A 17,559-nucleotide genomic window follows, 5' to 3' on the forward strand; every position below is an offset into this window, starting at 1 on the left:
AAAGGTGTGCGCCATTACCACCCAGCAAGACTGGGGTCTTGACTATATGCCCCACAGGCTGCAGACAAACTGGACAGCCAGGGCAGGGATCTCACTCAGAGCATCTATACTTGGACAACTGTAATTTCCATCCCTGGACCTGTAGGCTCAGAGAGCTTTGGCTTTCAGTAGCTGTCAACCAGAGACCACCCTCAGCTCTTAGAAGCCACCCACACTTCCTGTCATATGTGGTTCCCCGAGGTTTTTAACAAAATTGCAAGCATTACAGTTTACTAAAAAAAGAGTCAGGAGCCAGATGCTAGCTCGGAGACATAGAGAAAGCACCCAGTTGACCTTATTCCACAGCCAGCATCCTGAAAGAAAGTTCTCCGTCTCCACACCTTTTTAAAAACCCTTCAAACTGAGTGTCCCTCCCTTCTATTTCCTGTGCAGCTCCCTATTTGTCCTCCTGACTCCCTTGTACTCTATGGTTTTTCTTCCCCTATGTTCACTCCCTGTCAACAGGTTGCTTGCTCTGTCTCTTGACCTATTGTTGACTTTACTTAATCCTGTTTGCAATAAGCAGAAGGCTCGTGGATTGAAAGTGTGTGCTAGGGCTGAGCCACACCACAACTAGAAACAGTTTTTATTTTACTTTTTTCTAGTAAGTAACACAATCTGGGAGTTCACAGTGTGATCAAATATCCTGCGACAGTTGCCAACATGGCTCCCCACTTCCTCATACACAGGCAGTGAGGGGTGACTCTAGCGAGGGCTCTGAAACCTTATCTGACACAGTCACATGATCACAGACTCATAACTTGGTGTGTCCCCAGATCCTTTGGTGTGTTCTCTTGGTTGGAAGCAAGTTGGAGGCTCCTCCCACTCTCGGGGGGGGGGAGGGGATTACACAAGGACATGGGCATCAAGTGGGCAGCTTCAGGGCCTCGCTGTGACCAGGCACAGGCCCTTGAGGGATAGGGAGATCCTCTGTGCTCAGTGCCATAGGCACAGCCCTTCCTTTATCCTTCAGTGCCCAGATACCCCTGATCCCAGGGACACTTGTGTCCTGAATCCTCTCCGAGAACCATTTGCCAGGAAGGAGTGTGGTATTCTGATCAGTGAGGTGTTTGAGACCTGCCACCCAGTGGTGAGTACCTCCCTGTGTTAAGTAGAGCCGCCTTCGCTCCTCCTAAGTCCATCCACCCTCCCCAGGACTCTTTCTGATCTAAGACTCCCTTAAAAGAGGGGAGACCCATCTCTTCTCTGACATTCTCCTGCCTCTGCTCGGCTCAGACGAGCCTTCCCTGAGTCCCTGATGCCCAGGGACGGGCAGCCATGCCTCTGTCCTCTCTGCAAGCACAGAGCCTGGCTTTCCCTGCTCGTGAGGAAGTTCTTCTGCAGAGTGGGTGCGGACTCCTTGCTGTACCCCTGCCTTTTCCATGTCCTCCATAGACATGGGAACTGGGGCTCAGCTCCACATGGCTCCTCCAGGACTTCAAGGACCACTGCAGACTAGCCTTGTGTCTCCAGCCTGGCTAGGCGGGTCCCACTCTCTGTTCTTCAGTGGTTCACTAGTTCCCTGGGTCCAACGTCCTGGGCTCAGGATGAGCTTCATGAAGTGGGTATCTGCCAGTGCTTTCCAAGCTGGCTGCCTCTCCTCATATCCCTCATCCCACGAGGACAGCCCGCCCTATCAGTGAGCATCTCTATGCTGTGCTATCACAAGAGAAGATACAGACTTGACATTCAGAATCCTCTGGCCTTTCTAGGTTGATGTCACTTGGTTTTACTCAAACTGTCTGACGGACACATGTGGCTGCAGCCGGGGTGGTGACTGTGAGTGCTTCTGTGCTAGTGTGGCTGCCTATGCCCATCAGTGCTGCCAACACGGGGTGGTCATTGACTGGCGGACACCCCGCCTTTGCCGTGAGTATTCCAGACTGCCCCAGGGGACCCAGTAAAATGCGCACAATCCCCATAGTGTATATTCCTGTGTTGCAATTGGTGAGCTTGTGGCAGAGAGACAGAGAGACAGAGACAGAGAGAGAGAGAGAGAGAGAGAGAGAGAGAGAGAGAGAGAGAGGCAGAGAGACAGAGAGAGACAGAGAGAGACAGAGAGAGAGATACATATCATGCCCTAGGGTTAATGGAGCTCACCCCTGAAGAGAGGCTGGTGCAGGCCTGTGTCCTTAACTTCATTGCTAAGAGAGCCAGTCACAAACCCTGGACTCCAAACTGGCTTTGCATGCTGTGTGACCTCAAACAAGCTGTCAAACTTCTCTGAGGCTCAGTTTTTATCATCTGAAAAGTAGGAATCATCAGGCTTACTGAAAGCTCAAACAAGATAAAAAACATAGAAGCCCTTCATCAACTAAGCTGTGGAGAGAGATCCTGCTTATTCAGAACAGGGGTCTGTGGATGCCTCTGTGAGGTGAAAATATTCTGTGTGTACGCATGAGTGTACACACATGCTCACACACATTTACATGCACACACACATACACAAACATATGCATATACTATTGGGAGTATAAATGTATATTATAAGACAAAGAATAAGTAAAGGGGGAAATAACACGCAAAGAAGGTTAAATTAATTGATCATTTCTCTTAGATTCCAATATCCCATAGGGGGTTTTCCTGATCTTACTTTGGGGTCAGTGTCAAGTGCCTAAGTTCAACAAGGGAAGACGATCTGGTCCAGATGCCAGTTCTGCTAGTCTGGGGCCTGGGTTCATTCCCTTCTGCATAGCACAGGAGTAAAGCTAAGTCCCCACCTTGCAGATGCTGAGAACATTCAGTGATGCAAAACTCACAGCTCTGGCTTGGTGCTGTGGAACACTGTTATTAGACACAGGGGTGCTGGCTCCAGGCTGGGGGACCTCATGGAGAAGGTAGAGGAACATTCTCCCTTGGCCTCCTTTCCCTGCCTGCTCCTCCTGAGACCCTTCAGTATAGTTGCTGGATGCTGGTGGGGTGTCTTCTCTCCTCGCCTCTGATCACCACCCTTCAGGATGGAGAGGGATACACAAGTTTCTGGAGGACCTACCATGAGATGTGTGGTGCCTTGTGTAATAATCAGGACTAGGCTGAAGCACTTGCCAGGGCTGTGCACTTACAGGGTTGTGCACTTACAGAGATGCCAGAAAACCCAGGATCCAACTCAATAGCAGTTTAATACAGTATCTTTAAAAACTGCCGTAAAAAATACTGTTGTTGAACAAATATCAAAGATGCTGGCAGCACATGCCTATAATCCCAGCTCTCAGGAGGCAGACACAAGAGGATCTCTGTGAGTTCTAGGCAAGCCTGGTCTACAGAGTGAGTTGCAGGACAGCCAGGGCTACACAAAGATAAACAAAACAAAAGGTCTGTATTATCAGTTTCCCCTGTGTCTAAGCTCCAAGATGGCTCAGTGGGACCCCGTTACTGATGATTTTAATGTTTTGATATATGATTATTATTAAGCTTTTGTGTTCATTTTGATGTGTTTAGAATGTCACATTAAAGCAGAATTAGATATTGGCCTAAACAAAACAGAAACAATTTCCCCTAAGATTAATAAGGATTTTAGTTGAATATTAAAATAGCATAATGGGAATACATGTCCCATACTGGGCTATGAGCTTATGAGAAGTTGAGGCAAGGAGGGTAAAAGTGAGAAATATTACACAAGATATTTTAAAATCAATCCTCCTGGGCCAGTGAGATGGCTCAACAGGTAAAGGAGCTTGCTGCCAAACCTGACAACCTGTTTGTTCCCAGGACCCACATGATGGAAGGAGTTGATCTCTGACCTCTACATCCACATGTATGTCATGGCACATACACACACACACACACACACACACACACACACAGAGAGAGAGAGAGAGAGAGAGAGAGAGAGAGGGAGAGAGAGACAGAGAGAGACAGAGAGACAGAGAGAGACAGAGAGAGAGAGACAGAGAGAGACAGAGAGAGAGAGAGAGAGAGAGAGAGAGAGAGAGAGAGAATGAGTAGAAAAAGTCCTTTGCTGACACATTAAAATGAGTGGTGTTCAGATCAAGTGCAAGCAATGTGATTCTAAGGTTGGACAGATAGGGGACAGACGTCTTTTACAAAAGTGTTTTTTGCATTGGTGTGTAGCCATTAGGCTGGTTGGCCCCAGAGATCCATTTGCCTCTCTGTCCCCAACACTGGGTTGAACTTGCTCCTTGTGTGGGTACCCAACAGAGTCATAACCCCCAGCCCCATCTTAGAGTCTTATGGTTCAACACTCCATGTCCACACGGAGGACAAACAAGTGTTTGCCCGTGGCCTCATGAAAGCCAGCTCCTTACTCTTTTTGTTTTTATTTTTTGAGACAGGGTCCTTCTATTTAGCCTGGAGCTTATCATGTAGACCAGGATAGGCCCCAATCCACAAGGATCCTCCTGTCTCTGCTTCCTGAGTGATGGGATTAAAAGCGTGTACATGCTTTATTTCCTGATCCTTAATGACCTTGCAAGAAGGAAAGGGGCATGGCCAAATGTGTTGTTTGTGAGTTTAGGGTATGAAGAGGAGTTGGTGACTTTCTTCACACCACACCCCTGTGTGTGAGGCAAATCCATCTTCAGTCTTTACCTCAGATGCCCCCAGCTGGTTCCTGGTAAACTTGTTTGTTCTTGGTTGGCATAGTTTGACAAGGTCAGCACAGCTCCCCCCTCGTGGGCTGAAGAATCAGTAAGAGATGCTACAAAATAGATGCAGACTGTCCACTAGAGGGCACAATGGGTCCATGCTTTACCTTCCAAGAACTCTCTGGTGGGGCCAAGGGGGCTTTTGGAGATGCCTGGGGTCCTGGAAGCCTTTTGTCCCTTCCATCCGAGGCTTAGGAACTTAGATCTCACGTTTGCATTGATTCTTTGGGGGCTTTTCTGCAACATATCCAACCAGAGCTTCTACACTTGCGTTCTGCTGTTGTCCTTGAGACAGGATCTCTGGTCCAGGCTTACCTCAAACTCCCTGTATTGCCAAGGATGACCCTGAACTTGATATTTCTGCCTCCACCTCCTAATCACTGGGATTACAGACCTGCACCACCACACCATAAAAATGCAGTGCTGGAGACCGAACCCAGGACCTTGTACATGCTAGGCAAGCACTCTACCTAGCTGTGCCATGAGTGAGGGCTGCGCCTTACTCATACCCCTTCATTCTAATCTCGACCTTTATGGCCACACAGAACACACTCTGCTGTCTTAATTCATTCATTCATTCATTCATTAATTCATTCATTCATTATCACACTGCTAACTTCTGCTCCAAGCCAGGCTTTGGTGTAGGGTGTAGGGAGGGACCACTGTATTTCCTCCTCTTAGGCATATGGATCTCTGTGTGGTGTTGGCACATGCCTTTAGTTCCAGCACTCCGGAGGCAGAGGCAGGTAGATCTCTGAGCTCCAGGCCCGCCTGGTCTACAGAGTGAGTTCCAGTACAGCCAGGGCTATCCAGAAAAACCCCATCTCAAAAACAAAACAAAACAAACAAACAAACAAAAAAACCCAAAACAAAAGAGACGTATGTTTTTCTAAGTCCATCCTTCAATCTTAGAGTTTTGGAAACAGGCCAGATCCAGTTCTTGATGAAGGAGGAGGCTGGGCACTAGTGCTCTGCTCATGAGAAATTTCTCTTCTTTCTTCTTCAGCATACGACTGTGACTTCTTCAACAAAGGTAAGCCAATTTCTCCCCAAGTAGAGCCTCAGGGGCTCTGCCCTTGGGCCACATCAATGCTGACCTACCCTCGAGAATGCTGGCCCTGGGGAAGCTGAGATATGTCACTGGAAGGGGCTGTGTGGTATAATGTCTCGATGGTACAGGGCTCAGAGATGTCCAGGACGGTATCCATAGCTACTACAGCATCCCTGTGAGGTCCAGGGTAGGAACCTTCTCGGGGGTTCCATCATTCAGGGTAGATTCACCAGGCAGCAGAAACGCATGGGTATCAGTGGTTTCTCTTAGGATGGTTCCTGCTTTCTCTTAGGATGGTTGCTGAAAACCTAAATGGGTCTTCAAATGCCCAAGGGTTCAGGGAACCAAGTTATGCACCAATGTCTAGATTAGTAATGAATACAAAAAAACAAGTCATTGCTAAGGACTGAGGAAGATGAGTGTCCAGTATTAGAGCCACTTAATCAATCTGATCAAAGGTTGTATGGGCTGTGGCAAGATGGCTGCCAGAATAGTTCTTAGCATCAAACTTTGTCTGTTTGGGTCAAGGTGGTGCCCTGGAGTGCCTTTGCCCTTCCAAGTCCATAGGTCTCCTCCCAGCAACAGCCTACAGGCACAGGCTTCTTGCACATTCTGGTGTCAATTTGGGTTTAAGAAGCATCTTTCCAGGCAAGACTATTGAATGAAAAAAAAAAAAAGAAATAAGAAAAACATGATTGCTCCTAGATATGGTGGAAGAGAAAGTTTATTGTAGACAAGAAACATCAGACTCCATAATGAACCTGACCCTGAGCCAGGCCATTCAAGAAGAGCAGGGAAGGGGAGCCAAGAGGTCAGGAGGCAGAGGCCAAAAGGCAAAAGGATAAAAAAGGACCAGTAACCAAAATGGCTGGACCATATAGGGCAGAGCAGCTGTGGAGTATGCCAGCCAGGAGGACCCTGTAACAGGCAGGGACCGAGGGATGCTGGGAGAACTGGCCAGCATCAGCTTTAATACGTTAATAGGCACCTCCCTTTAGCCATGTGTCCCTGGTTGGAGACCTAACAACTCTGGCCTGTAGAAAGGACACAGAGAGAAGACTAGGGATCCCTGAGATGAGGGCTGAACCAGTCCGGTCCTGTCAAATGGTAGTTCCAAGGGGCTGCTGATGTCCGGGATCTTCAGTGGCCAAAGGGATGACTCTGGAAGGAGAGCTCATTCCCTGGGACAGGAGCGTCCCTGTGACATCAGGCAAGACATTTCAGTAGCACAGTTCTCTTGTCTGTGGCATTTGGGGTGTCAGTAGCTGGCAAAGGACAAGCTGCTTCTAGCATCCTCCACCCACCCACCCTTCCTCCCTCCCTCCCACTCACCCAGTCCTTGCTTCATTTTTTTTTCTCCCAGCATTCTCTGTGACCCAGGCCTCATGGGATTCTGGGAAAGAGGACCCTTGCAGAGATACACATGTGCATGCTCCGGACCCTGCCTCTGTCAAAACTGGCCATTGCTTTGGGTGTCCACCCCATTGAAACTAGCCAGTGTGACACACTGCTTTTTTCTGTTGTTATTTGTTTGGGTTTTTTTTTTGGGGGGAGGGGGGAGCTGGTTGCTGATCGTTTACCAGCACAGCACACTGTCTCCTTTCTAATGAAGGATACAGATGAGGAAGCCCAGTGCAGATCCACACCACAGAGCTGTGACTGGTGTGTATTTGTTCCTCGGGCTGGTAGGGTGTGGTGAAGAGGTGCAGGGAGAACTCCCCTAAGGAGGTGACATTTTAGCTGGTCCCCAGGGACTTGGGTAGGTGTCTTTCAGGCACAGAAGGAGGAGGATTTCTCTGAGGGAGGAGTGGGACCGTGTGGTAGAGATGAACTAGGACAGGCATGTGTCTTCTTCAATGAAGCAGGAAGGAACTCCGGTGTGACAGGAGCCCTTGTGGGGTGGAGGGCAAAGCAGGGGCCCAGCATGGAAGAGCCCTGAATTAAAGCTATACTCTTAAGACTCTGTCTTGGGGATGAGGAAAGACACTGGGGACAGTGGCTAGGAAGGTGACCCAGACACCTATGGGACACAGTAGATGCAGGAAGGTCATTTATAGAGCAGTCACAAATGTCTGGGACACACACATGCCTACCACCTTCTACCCACAACTCCAACTCCCCCAAACACAAATGAGACTTGTGCATGAAACACACAGATACAAACTTTGAGCTCTGGACTCTGACTGTCATCCCTCAGGATGGGCTGGGCAGAGACCAGTGTATTGTATTTCCCCAAAGGTAACCCTGATGGAGCAATGTCTGCTGGGATAATGGCTCATGCTTTCAGGGGTGACTGCCATGGGCTCCCTATGCAATGGCTTAAGCACAGAGGGAGGGTCTGTCTCCATCAGGACTGCTAGCCTGGGTTCCTGTCCCATGGAAACTACTAAGGTTCCTGTGGTCTTGGATGAGAAACCATTAAGAGCCCCTCTCCAGCACCCTGCCTCTCTTGGACTCCTGATTGGTGGGACCTGTGGGTTGGGCGGTGACACTTGTAACAGAGACTCTTCTCCCCAGCACTAGGTAAGGGTCCCTACCAGCTGTCCAGTGTGGTGGCCGGCGATACTCTTGTGGCCATGAAGGCAGTAGACGGTGACATAGCCCTTGTGAGGGCCGAGGATCTGGCGCCAGGGGACATTTCAAGCTTCCTGCTGACAGCTGCTCTGTACAAGGCCAAGGCCCATGGTGAGGCCCACCCTTTGGCTCCTGTCCAGCCGTCTCAGAAAAGGCAGTGTTGATAGGGGTGTGGGGGACGGTGAAGCCTGCAGCCACCCACAGGGCTCCAGCTCCACTTGCTGTTTCTAGTTCAGACTAGTTTCTTGACCTCTGTGACCCCAAACTGCCTAGGACAGGACCCAGACAGGTCTTCCCCACCCCACCCTACCCCATCCCACCCCACCCAGACTATTGTTCTAAAGAGTCCCAGGGGCAGTGCCTACTCTCCTTTCATGTTCTCTCTCCCTTCTCTTCTGGCTTCTCTCCCCTTCTTCCCTTTCCCTTTTCCCCTCACGTCCCCCTCTCTTTGCCCCTCCCTTTTCCTTTCCTCCTTCCTCTCTCCTTTCTCCCTCTCACTGGGTCTTAAGCACAGGAACCAGAGACATTAAGGGACTTAGGCACCAGTTCAGCAGGAGTTCCAGTCCTAGGACACACATCGGCAAGAAAGAGACTACTTTAGAGTCAGATGTGGAGTCTGCCTGTCAGGACAGCTTAGGGCTTCCTGGGATAGGGGCTTACTGTGACAGGAGGAGGTGGAGAATGTTACACATGAGTATTCTGAGCTTTCAGAATCATCAGATCCACTTGTTCCCCGTGCCCAGTGGACTGTCACCCTGTAGAATGACCATTCTTATCTGTTTGGTGCCAAACATAGCAGGCACCAGGGCAGGCAAGGTTTTTTGGTGGAAAAGGAGGAGAGATAGGATAGGAGACGGCAGCAGCTGAGGCCTTCATCCATAGAGAGAGGATGGCCAGCGGGTGACGGGTGAGTGGGAGGGAGGAGATTGAGAACAGGGAAGAAGTTCAAAGGAGCTGAGGCAGTGACAGGAGAGCAGCTTCCAATTGTCCCCAGGAAGTTGTCGTCCTCAACCGCTGAGCGTGAGAGCGCACGCTGGCATGCTGCACCCCCAAATCTGCTCTCTCTGCATACTGACCTAACTCCTGTGGCTCTGCAGACCCTGATGTGGTGTCCCTGGAGGCAGCTGACAGACCCAACTTCTTCTTGCACACCACAGCCAATGGCTCTATAGGGCTGGCTAAGTGGCAGCACAATGAAGCCTTCCATCAGCATGCTTCCTTCTCCCTGCATCGGGGGACATGGCAGGCTGGCCTGGTGGCACTGGAATCCCTGGCAAAGCCTGGCTCCTTCCTCCATTCATCAGGCCTTGAGCTGGCTCTGCGGTCATACGAACACACAGAGGCGTTTCGTGGCAGGGCACTCTTCCGCCTTCTGGGTAAGGGTCTGCCCGGGCATCGCTCTTGCGTCGGGGGCTTCTGCCTCACTCAGCTGCATTTCCTGCCCTTTCTCCTCTTCCCTTCCACATGTCCCCAAGGACAGAAATCTCAGCCTTTTGGCAAAGGAGAGGCTCCTTGGGGTTTACTCCTGGAACAAGAGGTGCTCTGATCTCCATATTGGCAGGTTAGGAAGTAGTGGCAGGGTGGGCTGAGCCCCAGGCCATTTTTGTAGTGTAAATATAGACAACTGGTGTGGAAGTGAGAGGAACTGGGAGCCTGCTGGAGGCTTATATCACCCATGGCTTCTGTTTCCTGCCGAGGGCACATATTGTCCCCAGGAGTTTAAGGTACACCCATGGGCCCAAGGGGCTGAGAAGCTGGCAGGATCTCCTCAGGCTCTCCAGACCCTGTCCCCAGTTGTCATGGACGCAGTCTGCTTGGACATGCTTCTTACTCTTTTTTTTTCTGGGTCTACTTACCTGTCCCCACCAAAGGGCAGGGAAGGCATGGGTTGATCTGGGATAATTCTGGACACTGGTGTTCGGCCTCTCTCAGTCCAGAGATTTGGAGGGGATTGTCTTTCTAGATGCCAAGCCTTCGGGGGTTGCTTACCCCATCTGTGAGTGGCACTACGATGCCTGTGCTAACCCCTGCTTCCAAACCTGCCGGGACCCACAGGCAGCCAGCTGCCAGGATGTGCCCAGGTGAGACCAGGCGGTTGTGGGCATGGTGTCAATGCCTTTGAGACAGAGAGTTGGAGCGCACCTGGGAGCACGTGCACAGACAGATGTGTGTGTGTGTGTGTGTGTGTGTGTGTGTGTGTGTGTGTGTGTAGTCCATTGTTGTGTGGAAGGCACAGCAGTGAATCTATGGGGGATGCCCATACTCCAATCACAACAGTATGCGTGTGCCTCTTATAAATGTTATCTATTCATAATGTATACTGGTGCATGGTGTGCTGGCTTAACTGTGTGTTTGTATGCATTAACAAGACATGAATGGGTTGTGGGATGCTGTACTCACACACCTGTGTGAGCTGGTTCTATGCAGTTAAGCGTGGTTGAGAATATCACAGGGGTGTGTAAACTGGTGTTTGTGAGCATTTGTATAGGTGTATGTGTGCAATGGGTCCATGTTTTAGCATTTTTCCAGCCTCAGGAAGAGCCTGTGGGCCATGTGAGAACGAGCCTGTGCAGAGAGCTTGAACATGTGGATTGGTGTGCACAGAACCACACATTGTTCACATGTGTCTCCCTGTTGACCAGGGAACAAGAACATGAGACTCACGTACATGGGCACAGGTGCTATTGTACACATGTGTGACAAGGTCTCTGTAGAGCTTCACATGAGAGTGTGCATGACAAGCACACATACATACACATGACAAGCACGCATGCACACACACATGCCATACAGAAGGGTGGGGCTTGTGTTCTATAAAGGCAAAAGAGAGAGGCCAGCACCACATTCTGGACACTAGCCAGGTCCCTGCTCTGTCCTTAGGGTAGAAGGCTGTGTCCCCGTGTGTGCCACTCCTAAGGTCCTGGATGAAGTCACACAGAGATGTGTCTACCTAGAAGACTGTAAGCAGCCTGGGGTTCTCCTTTCTCCTTCAGACTCCTTCATGTCGCCAGGGTGTCACTGAGAAATTCTGCTCAGGGTCCTAGATCCTGGAGAAGCAGAGTCAACACAGGGCCCTGGAAGGAAAGATCTTCATTGCTCTGGGGTCTTATCTGGTCCCCATTTCAGAGAAAGAAAAAGTGAGGTGCAGAAGTCTTGCCTGGGGTCTTATTTTGGATGCACTGGGCAGCCAGGCTCAGACAAAATGGACAGAGTCCATCTTGTTGATTTCTGTGGACAGAAGCCCTGGCTGTCTGCCATCAGAAGTTGTGCTTGACCCATTACTTAGGATACCACTCCTCCAGCCCCGTAACTCAGTGCTGCCCCATGAGGACAGCTAGGGCCTCTTCTCTTGTCTACCCTAGGTGTGGAGCCAGCCCTGCGGGGTCCCACAGAGGCACTTGGCAATGAGACTGTGGCACCTGATCAAGTGTTACCTACCACTAGTGACAAGCAGCAGCTTTCACAGGAGCACCCTGGAGCGTCTGCCCACAGCCCTGTCCTTGTCCCAGTAGCCCCGCTCACCTCAGCCCCAAACCCACCAATGGCTGCCACGGAGGGGCCAGTGCCATCTCCAGGATCCACCCAACACACGCTGCAGACACCACTGGGGCTGACAACATCTAACCTTCCCACTGGCCACACAGAGGCCACAGCCAGAGAGAAAGGGGCTGCCAGCCTCCTACCCACTTCTCACCACCCAGGGTCCTCGTCGCCCCTCCCCAGTTCCCTGCAGACACCCACATCTGGCATTGGGTCAGGTACAGCAGAGACAACTAAAGTGACCGTAACCTTTGCAGGGAGTCCCAACATCACCGTTGCTTCCCGGTCACCCCAGGTACCTCGCTTCCCACTCATGACCAAAGCTGTGACAGTCCCGAGTCACGACTCCTTTCCTGTTAAAACCACACCCCTGCAGCCCTCTTGGTTATCAAGCCTCTCTTCCAGATCTATGACTTCCCCTGGAGCGACATCCTGGCCCCCCACCTCCCCTGGATCCCACCTGTCAACTGCAGTAACTAAGGTGGCAAATAAGACAGTGACATCCCTGTCTGTCCTGGCCCAGAACACTTCAAGTTCCAGCCAGCCCCTGGCTGTTGTGAGCACAGCACATAGGGCTCCTGCCAGTCCCCTTGTCACCAAGAGCTTGGAGGTGGTGTCACCCACAGAGAAGGGAGAAGCTGGGCACAGCCAGCTCACAGAGTTGCCAGTGTCTCCACCCCCAAGTTCAGCCCCCATTGACCTGCCTCACCCAGCCCAACATACCACCACAGCCCCCAGGCCTCTAGCTCTGTCCCCAGGGATCCTGGGTGCCGATAGCCCATCCACGGGCGCTCACAGACTGGGGGACACAGCTTCAGCTTCTCTAGAGCCAACTCGGCCACCCCACCTCCTCTCTGGCCTGCCTCCTGACACCAGCCTGCCCTTGGCTAAGGTGGGCACATCTGCCCCAGTGGTCACACCTGCCTCCAAAGGCTATATTCCCACGCCCTTGCCTCAACACCAGGCCACAACTTTGGCCATGGCCATGACTGCTACCCCACTTGCTCAGACACGCAGTCTGACAGTGCCACTCATGTCTGCTGTGGAGGAACAGAGACACTCACCTAGCCCCAAGGTTCCTCAAGTAACAGGTATGGCTCCAGACCTGATTCTGGGAGCCACATTGCCAAGCTTTGGAGCCTCAGCTGTGACTGCTGGGGTGCCCCCCACAGTGTCTGTTGCCCCACGGAAGAGCACCACCCAGAGAGCAGCCATTCTATCTAAGAAGGTGTCTCCACCCACCCTCATCTCTGACTCTGTCCAGGGTGGGTTCACAGAACTCACGTCCATAGTGAGCCATACTGTTACTCCCTTGGTGACTGAGGCTGAAGGCCCCCGGGTTGGCACAGTGCCACTGGTGCCTACAACCTACTCCCTAAGCCGGGTGTCAGCCAGGACGGCCTCCCGGGAGGGCCCACTGGTTCTGCTGCCTCAGCTGGCAGAGGCCCATGGGACCCCAGCAGGACTCCAGCCCCAAGAAGATCAAGTGCGCCAGGCCACAACGGAGCAGACAGGGCGCTCAGCTCCAGCACAGAGCATAGCAGAAGGATTGATGGAGGCTGAAGTGAACACTTCTGCCACCTGTGTGGTGAGTGACTTGTTAGGCCCTTCGGTTTTGTGGATTGTCCCCAAGACCTGGCCTTCTCCCTGCCACCTCCTTAAGCTCTGCCTGTTGAGATGCCTGTCCATTTTCAATCTATGCTACAAGATGGCGCTCGTGTCCCTGACCTCTCTCAACCCTATCCGAAGCTCCCCGTACTTTAAAACTCACCAGGTGTCCTGAAACCACAGCAGGATCCCACCTTGCCTCTTTGGGTCCAGGGCTGTTTGGATGCGTGGTGTGTTTCTGCAGGGCGTGGTGGGGATGAGCTTTGGACTGTGAGAAAGAGTGAACGCATTCATGCTTACTGCTCAGCTAGCTTTCCCTATGCTCACAGTCTGGGGCTCAAAATCAAGGAGTGGTGTTGCCCACGTTCAAGCTGGGTCTTCCCACATCAATAAAACCTCCCACACGTATGCCCACAGTCCAACCTGATCCAGACAATCCCTCATTGAGACTCTCTTCCCAGGGATTCTTGGTTGGCTCAAGTTGACTATTGAAACTAGCCATCACAGGGTGTCAGTTCCCTAGTTTTACCTCAATGTTACCTGCCCTGCTAGGACCTGGCTTGTTCCAGAAGGGTCAAGGTAGGTAAGACCATAAGCTCTGAGGGTCACTCACGTTGACGCTCCACTTTGTGTCACAGCCCATCGCTGAACAGGACTGTGTCCGTCACATATGCCTAGAAGGCCAGCTAATCCGTGTGAACCAGACCCAGCACTGTCCTCAGGGTGCCGTACGCCCTCGCTGTGGGGTCCTGGGCCTCGCTGTGCGGGTGGGCGGGGATCGCTGCTGCCCACTCTGGGAATGTGCCTGTGAGTTATGAGGTCGGCCAGAGCCTCTGTGTCTTTTCCCTAACCCATGTCTCTTCCCTCATCTGTGTGTTCCTCCCCATACGTCTGTGGGAAATTCATCTGTGACTCCTGCCCTGACAGATGTCCTTCCCTTGTGACCTCTAAACTCTGTGAGACACCTGATCCCAGGAGCTCTCCAGCCCCCAGGGTGTCTGACTCACCTGTTCATCTTCCTGGTGGCCTTGGAACCACCTGCTTGTTCTTCTTTGCCCCTGCCTCCAGGCCGATGCTCAATCTTCCCAGACCTGAGCTTTGTAACCTTTGATGGCAGCCACGCGGCTCTGTTCAAGGAGGCCATCTATATCCTCAGCCAGAGCCCAGATGAAACCATCTCTGTGCATGTCCTGGATTGCAAGAGCGCCAACCTGGTACGGTACTGCCCCTTGCTTTTCTCCCTGGCAGGACCTAAGATCTGAGCTAGTCTGAGAGGGGAGATTGGGTGGAGATGGAGTTTAAGGAATGCCAGAGGTTACGGTAGATCCTGGGGAGGGCCATGGCGGTATCTTTCTCTGCCACCCTGGAGGTTCGTGGAATGGTAACTGGTCAAGTCAAGTGACTGAGGGGATGAGTAGAGCAGAGTTGCCAACTCCTGACCCTGGGATCTACAGGATTCGAGTCCCTGCCGCTTTCCAGTCTCCTCTCCAAAGTCACAGGTGCCACCTACAGGGGCTGATCTGCTAGGATAACCCTGTGAGCCAAGTGGATGGAGGAAACACCCTCTTCCTTCTTTTTACCTTTCTTTCTTCCTTCCTTCCTTCCTTCCTTCCTTCCTTCCTTCCTTCCTTCCATTTTCTCTTTCTCCCTACTTTCCTTCAGCTGGGTTTGCATGAGGTCAGGTAGCAGTCTGTGTACCGTCTAACCAGCCTGCAGGTATGCTCATGTTTCCTAGATTCACACAGTTGGAGGAGAACTTGGGGAGTTGGGGCTCTGGCCTGATGAGGCTGGTTTTTCTTCAGGGACACCTGAACTGGCCCCCATTCTGTCTGGTGATACTGAATGTGACGCATCTGGCCCACCATGTCAGTATTGATCGCTTCAACAGGAAGGTAAGCACACCAGAGAGATGGCCTGCAGGGCCAAGCAGCAGTCAGGGAGGGACAGCATAGGCAGGAGCGGGACCTTGAGACTTATTTGTAATTGGGGGCAGGAGTTGGGAAGACTTTCTTTTTTAAGAATGATGGCACATGTCTGTAATCCCAGCGCCAGAAAGCAAAGGCACAAGGATCACTGTCTCTATATAGCCAGCCTAGGCTACATAATGAGACTCTGTCTAAAATAAAATAAAGTGAAATAGAAAAAAATAAGGTATACTTGAAAGTTACTTCATTTAGGATGCTTCTTCCATTCTTATAGGAAGAGGGTAAACAGGTGACATCAGACTGGCAAGACAGTATAACCTTAAATAATTGCTGTCAAAAGTGTCACCTTTGCAATGTTTTATGAGGACATATAGCTATGTAAAGGCATCCCAAAGCCCTTTCCAAGCAGGGCATGTGTAAGTGAGGTGCCCTCAATTGAAGGTTCATGAACTCAGGGTTAAAGCCCTCTCAGTCAAGGGAGCTGGGGTGTCCAAAAGGCCACCCGTAGGTGGGCTTTCCCTCACAGGCAGTAAGAGACACATCCACACATCCACATGTGTCCACACATCCATGAGCAGCGGCTTGCCCTCATTCTGTTTTCTGAGATCATCACTTTCCTGCTTGGTTACATGCCTATTTCTGTGTTGGTGCTGTGATGCATTTTTTGCTCCCCCACCCACTGTGGCTCTGAGTGTAACTCTGGCTGGGTATTGTGGTACCTCCAGCACCACTCTTCCTTCTTGGCATTGTTTTGGCTGTACAGACACCTTTGTACTTCCATAGGAGTTTTATGATAGTTTTCCTATTTCTGTAATGATAGTTAGAACTTTGATAAGAATGTATTGAGGCTGTATATTGTTCTCGGGAATATAACCATTTTTACAATATTAATCCAGGGATTTATGGGCATGAGTGTACTTTCCATGTTCTATCTTCAATGTCCTTCTTTGATGCTTAAAGTTTTTATGGTAGATATAGTCATTTTCTTGGTTAAATTTCGTTCTGCTTTTTGTTCTTTTGAGGCTCTTAACAAAGAGATTGCTTCTCTGCTACTTCACTGTAGGTAACTGCTGCTGGAGATCAGAGAGTTCCTCAAGCCAGTCTCTGTGTAGTTGGCTGGGAACACTCTGGGTTCCTCCAGCTGGAAGTTAAGCCTGGCTGCTCACTAAGGGCCTCTCCATGGCTCCTCACAGGGCACGGCCCCAACACAGGAGAAAGTAGAAAGTCTTTGGGTTTTGACATGAGGGATGGTGGATGGATCTGGATGCACACCCCCCCACCCCCCACCCCCCACCCCCCAGTAAAACCCAGGGCAGTCCCGAGTTAAATAGGAAGGGAAAGAGGGGGGAGGGGTTGGGGAGGAATGCTTAATTGACTCCACCCTCTGGCCTTCAGGTGCCTCATTAGTATGTAAATCTCTCTAGGGCCTGAAGCCTGTTTATCACGCCCTCCGCCCTCCACCTGTGTCCTATGTGACTGCAGGGTGCAGGTTGAATGGAGATTAGACCTCATGTCAGGCCACTTCACCGAAGTAGCAATCTCAGAACTCTCTGATGACATCTTCAGGTTTTTTTAAATATAGGATTATATTATCTGCAAGGAGAGATAATGTGATTTGTGTCTCCTTTCTTATTTTTACTGCTTTTGTTTCATTCCCTAGCCTTATTGATCTGGATATAACTTCAAATGCCACACTGAATAAGTGCAGAGGGAGTGGACATGCTTGTCCCTGACTTTAGAGAGAATGCTTTCATTTTTCCCCCTCATTTAATATATAATATTGCCTGTAAACTTAGTCTTCATTGCTTTGAATATGTTCTTCCTATTCTTGGTTTCTTCTGGGCCTTTCTTTATCATCAGAAGAGGTTGGACGTTGTCAAGGCCTTTGCTACATCCATTGAGATGATCACGTGATCTCTACCCACAAGTCTCTCTGTGCACTGTATTACATTTATTAACTTGTATATATTGAACCATCCTTGCAACTCTGAAAACCTTTTGATTCTGGTATATAATGTTTATTGTATGAGCGAATTAGTTTGCAAGTGTTTTATTAAGAGAGGCAGAGAGAGAGAGAGAGAGAGAGAGAGAGAGAGTTTTGAGGAAAATTCGTCTATAGGAGTGCTTTTTTTGGTCATGTTCTTATCTAACTTTGTATTAGAGTAATATTGAGTTTGTAAGATGAATTTGGTAGCATTCTCTTCCTCTCTGTTTTATG

At 50.6% G+C, this 17,559-nt stretch overlaps 1 protein-coding gene across 1 annotated transcript in view; it reads left to right on the plus strand.

Annotated features, from left to right (window-relative positions):
• Nucleotides 1-17,559, plus strand: part of Otog (otogelin) — a 67,836-nt gene that overhangs the window by 34,071 nt on the left and 16,206 nt on the right. The window contains exons 29-39 of the mRNA XM_034514871.2: nt 1,013-1,129; nt 1,752-1,908; nt 5,650-5,676; nt 8,212-8,379; nt 9,366-9,644; nt 10,232-10,349; nt 11,149-11,228; nt 11,631-13,396; nt 14,055-14,223; nt 14,485-14,630; nt 15,219-15,308. Coding sequence (XP_034370762.1) covers nt 1,013-1,129; nt 1,752-1,908; nt 5,650-5,676; nt 8,212-8,379; nt 9,366-9,644; nt 10,232-10,349; nt 11,149-11,228; nt 11,631-13,396; nt 14,055-14,223; nt 14,485-14,630; nt 15,219-15,308 — 3,117 coding nt within the window. The remainder of the gene's footprint in view (nt 1-1,012; nt 1,130-1,751; nt 1,909-5,649; nt 5,677-8,211; nt 8,380-9,365; nt 9,645-10,231; nt 10,350-11,148; nt 11,229-11,630; nt 13,397-14,054; nt 14,224-14,484; nt 14,631-15,218; nt 15,309-17,559) is intronic.

Source organism: Arvicanthis niloticus, chromosome 1 (genome assembly GCF_011762505.2).
Source record: "Arvicanthis niloticus isolate mArvNil1 chromosome 1, mArvNil1.pat.X, whole genome shotgun sequence".
Classification (NCBI taxonomy): Eukaryota; Metazoa; Chordata; class Mammalia; order Rodentia; family Muridae; genus Arvicanthis; species Arvicanthis niloticus.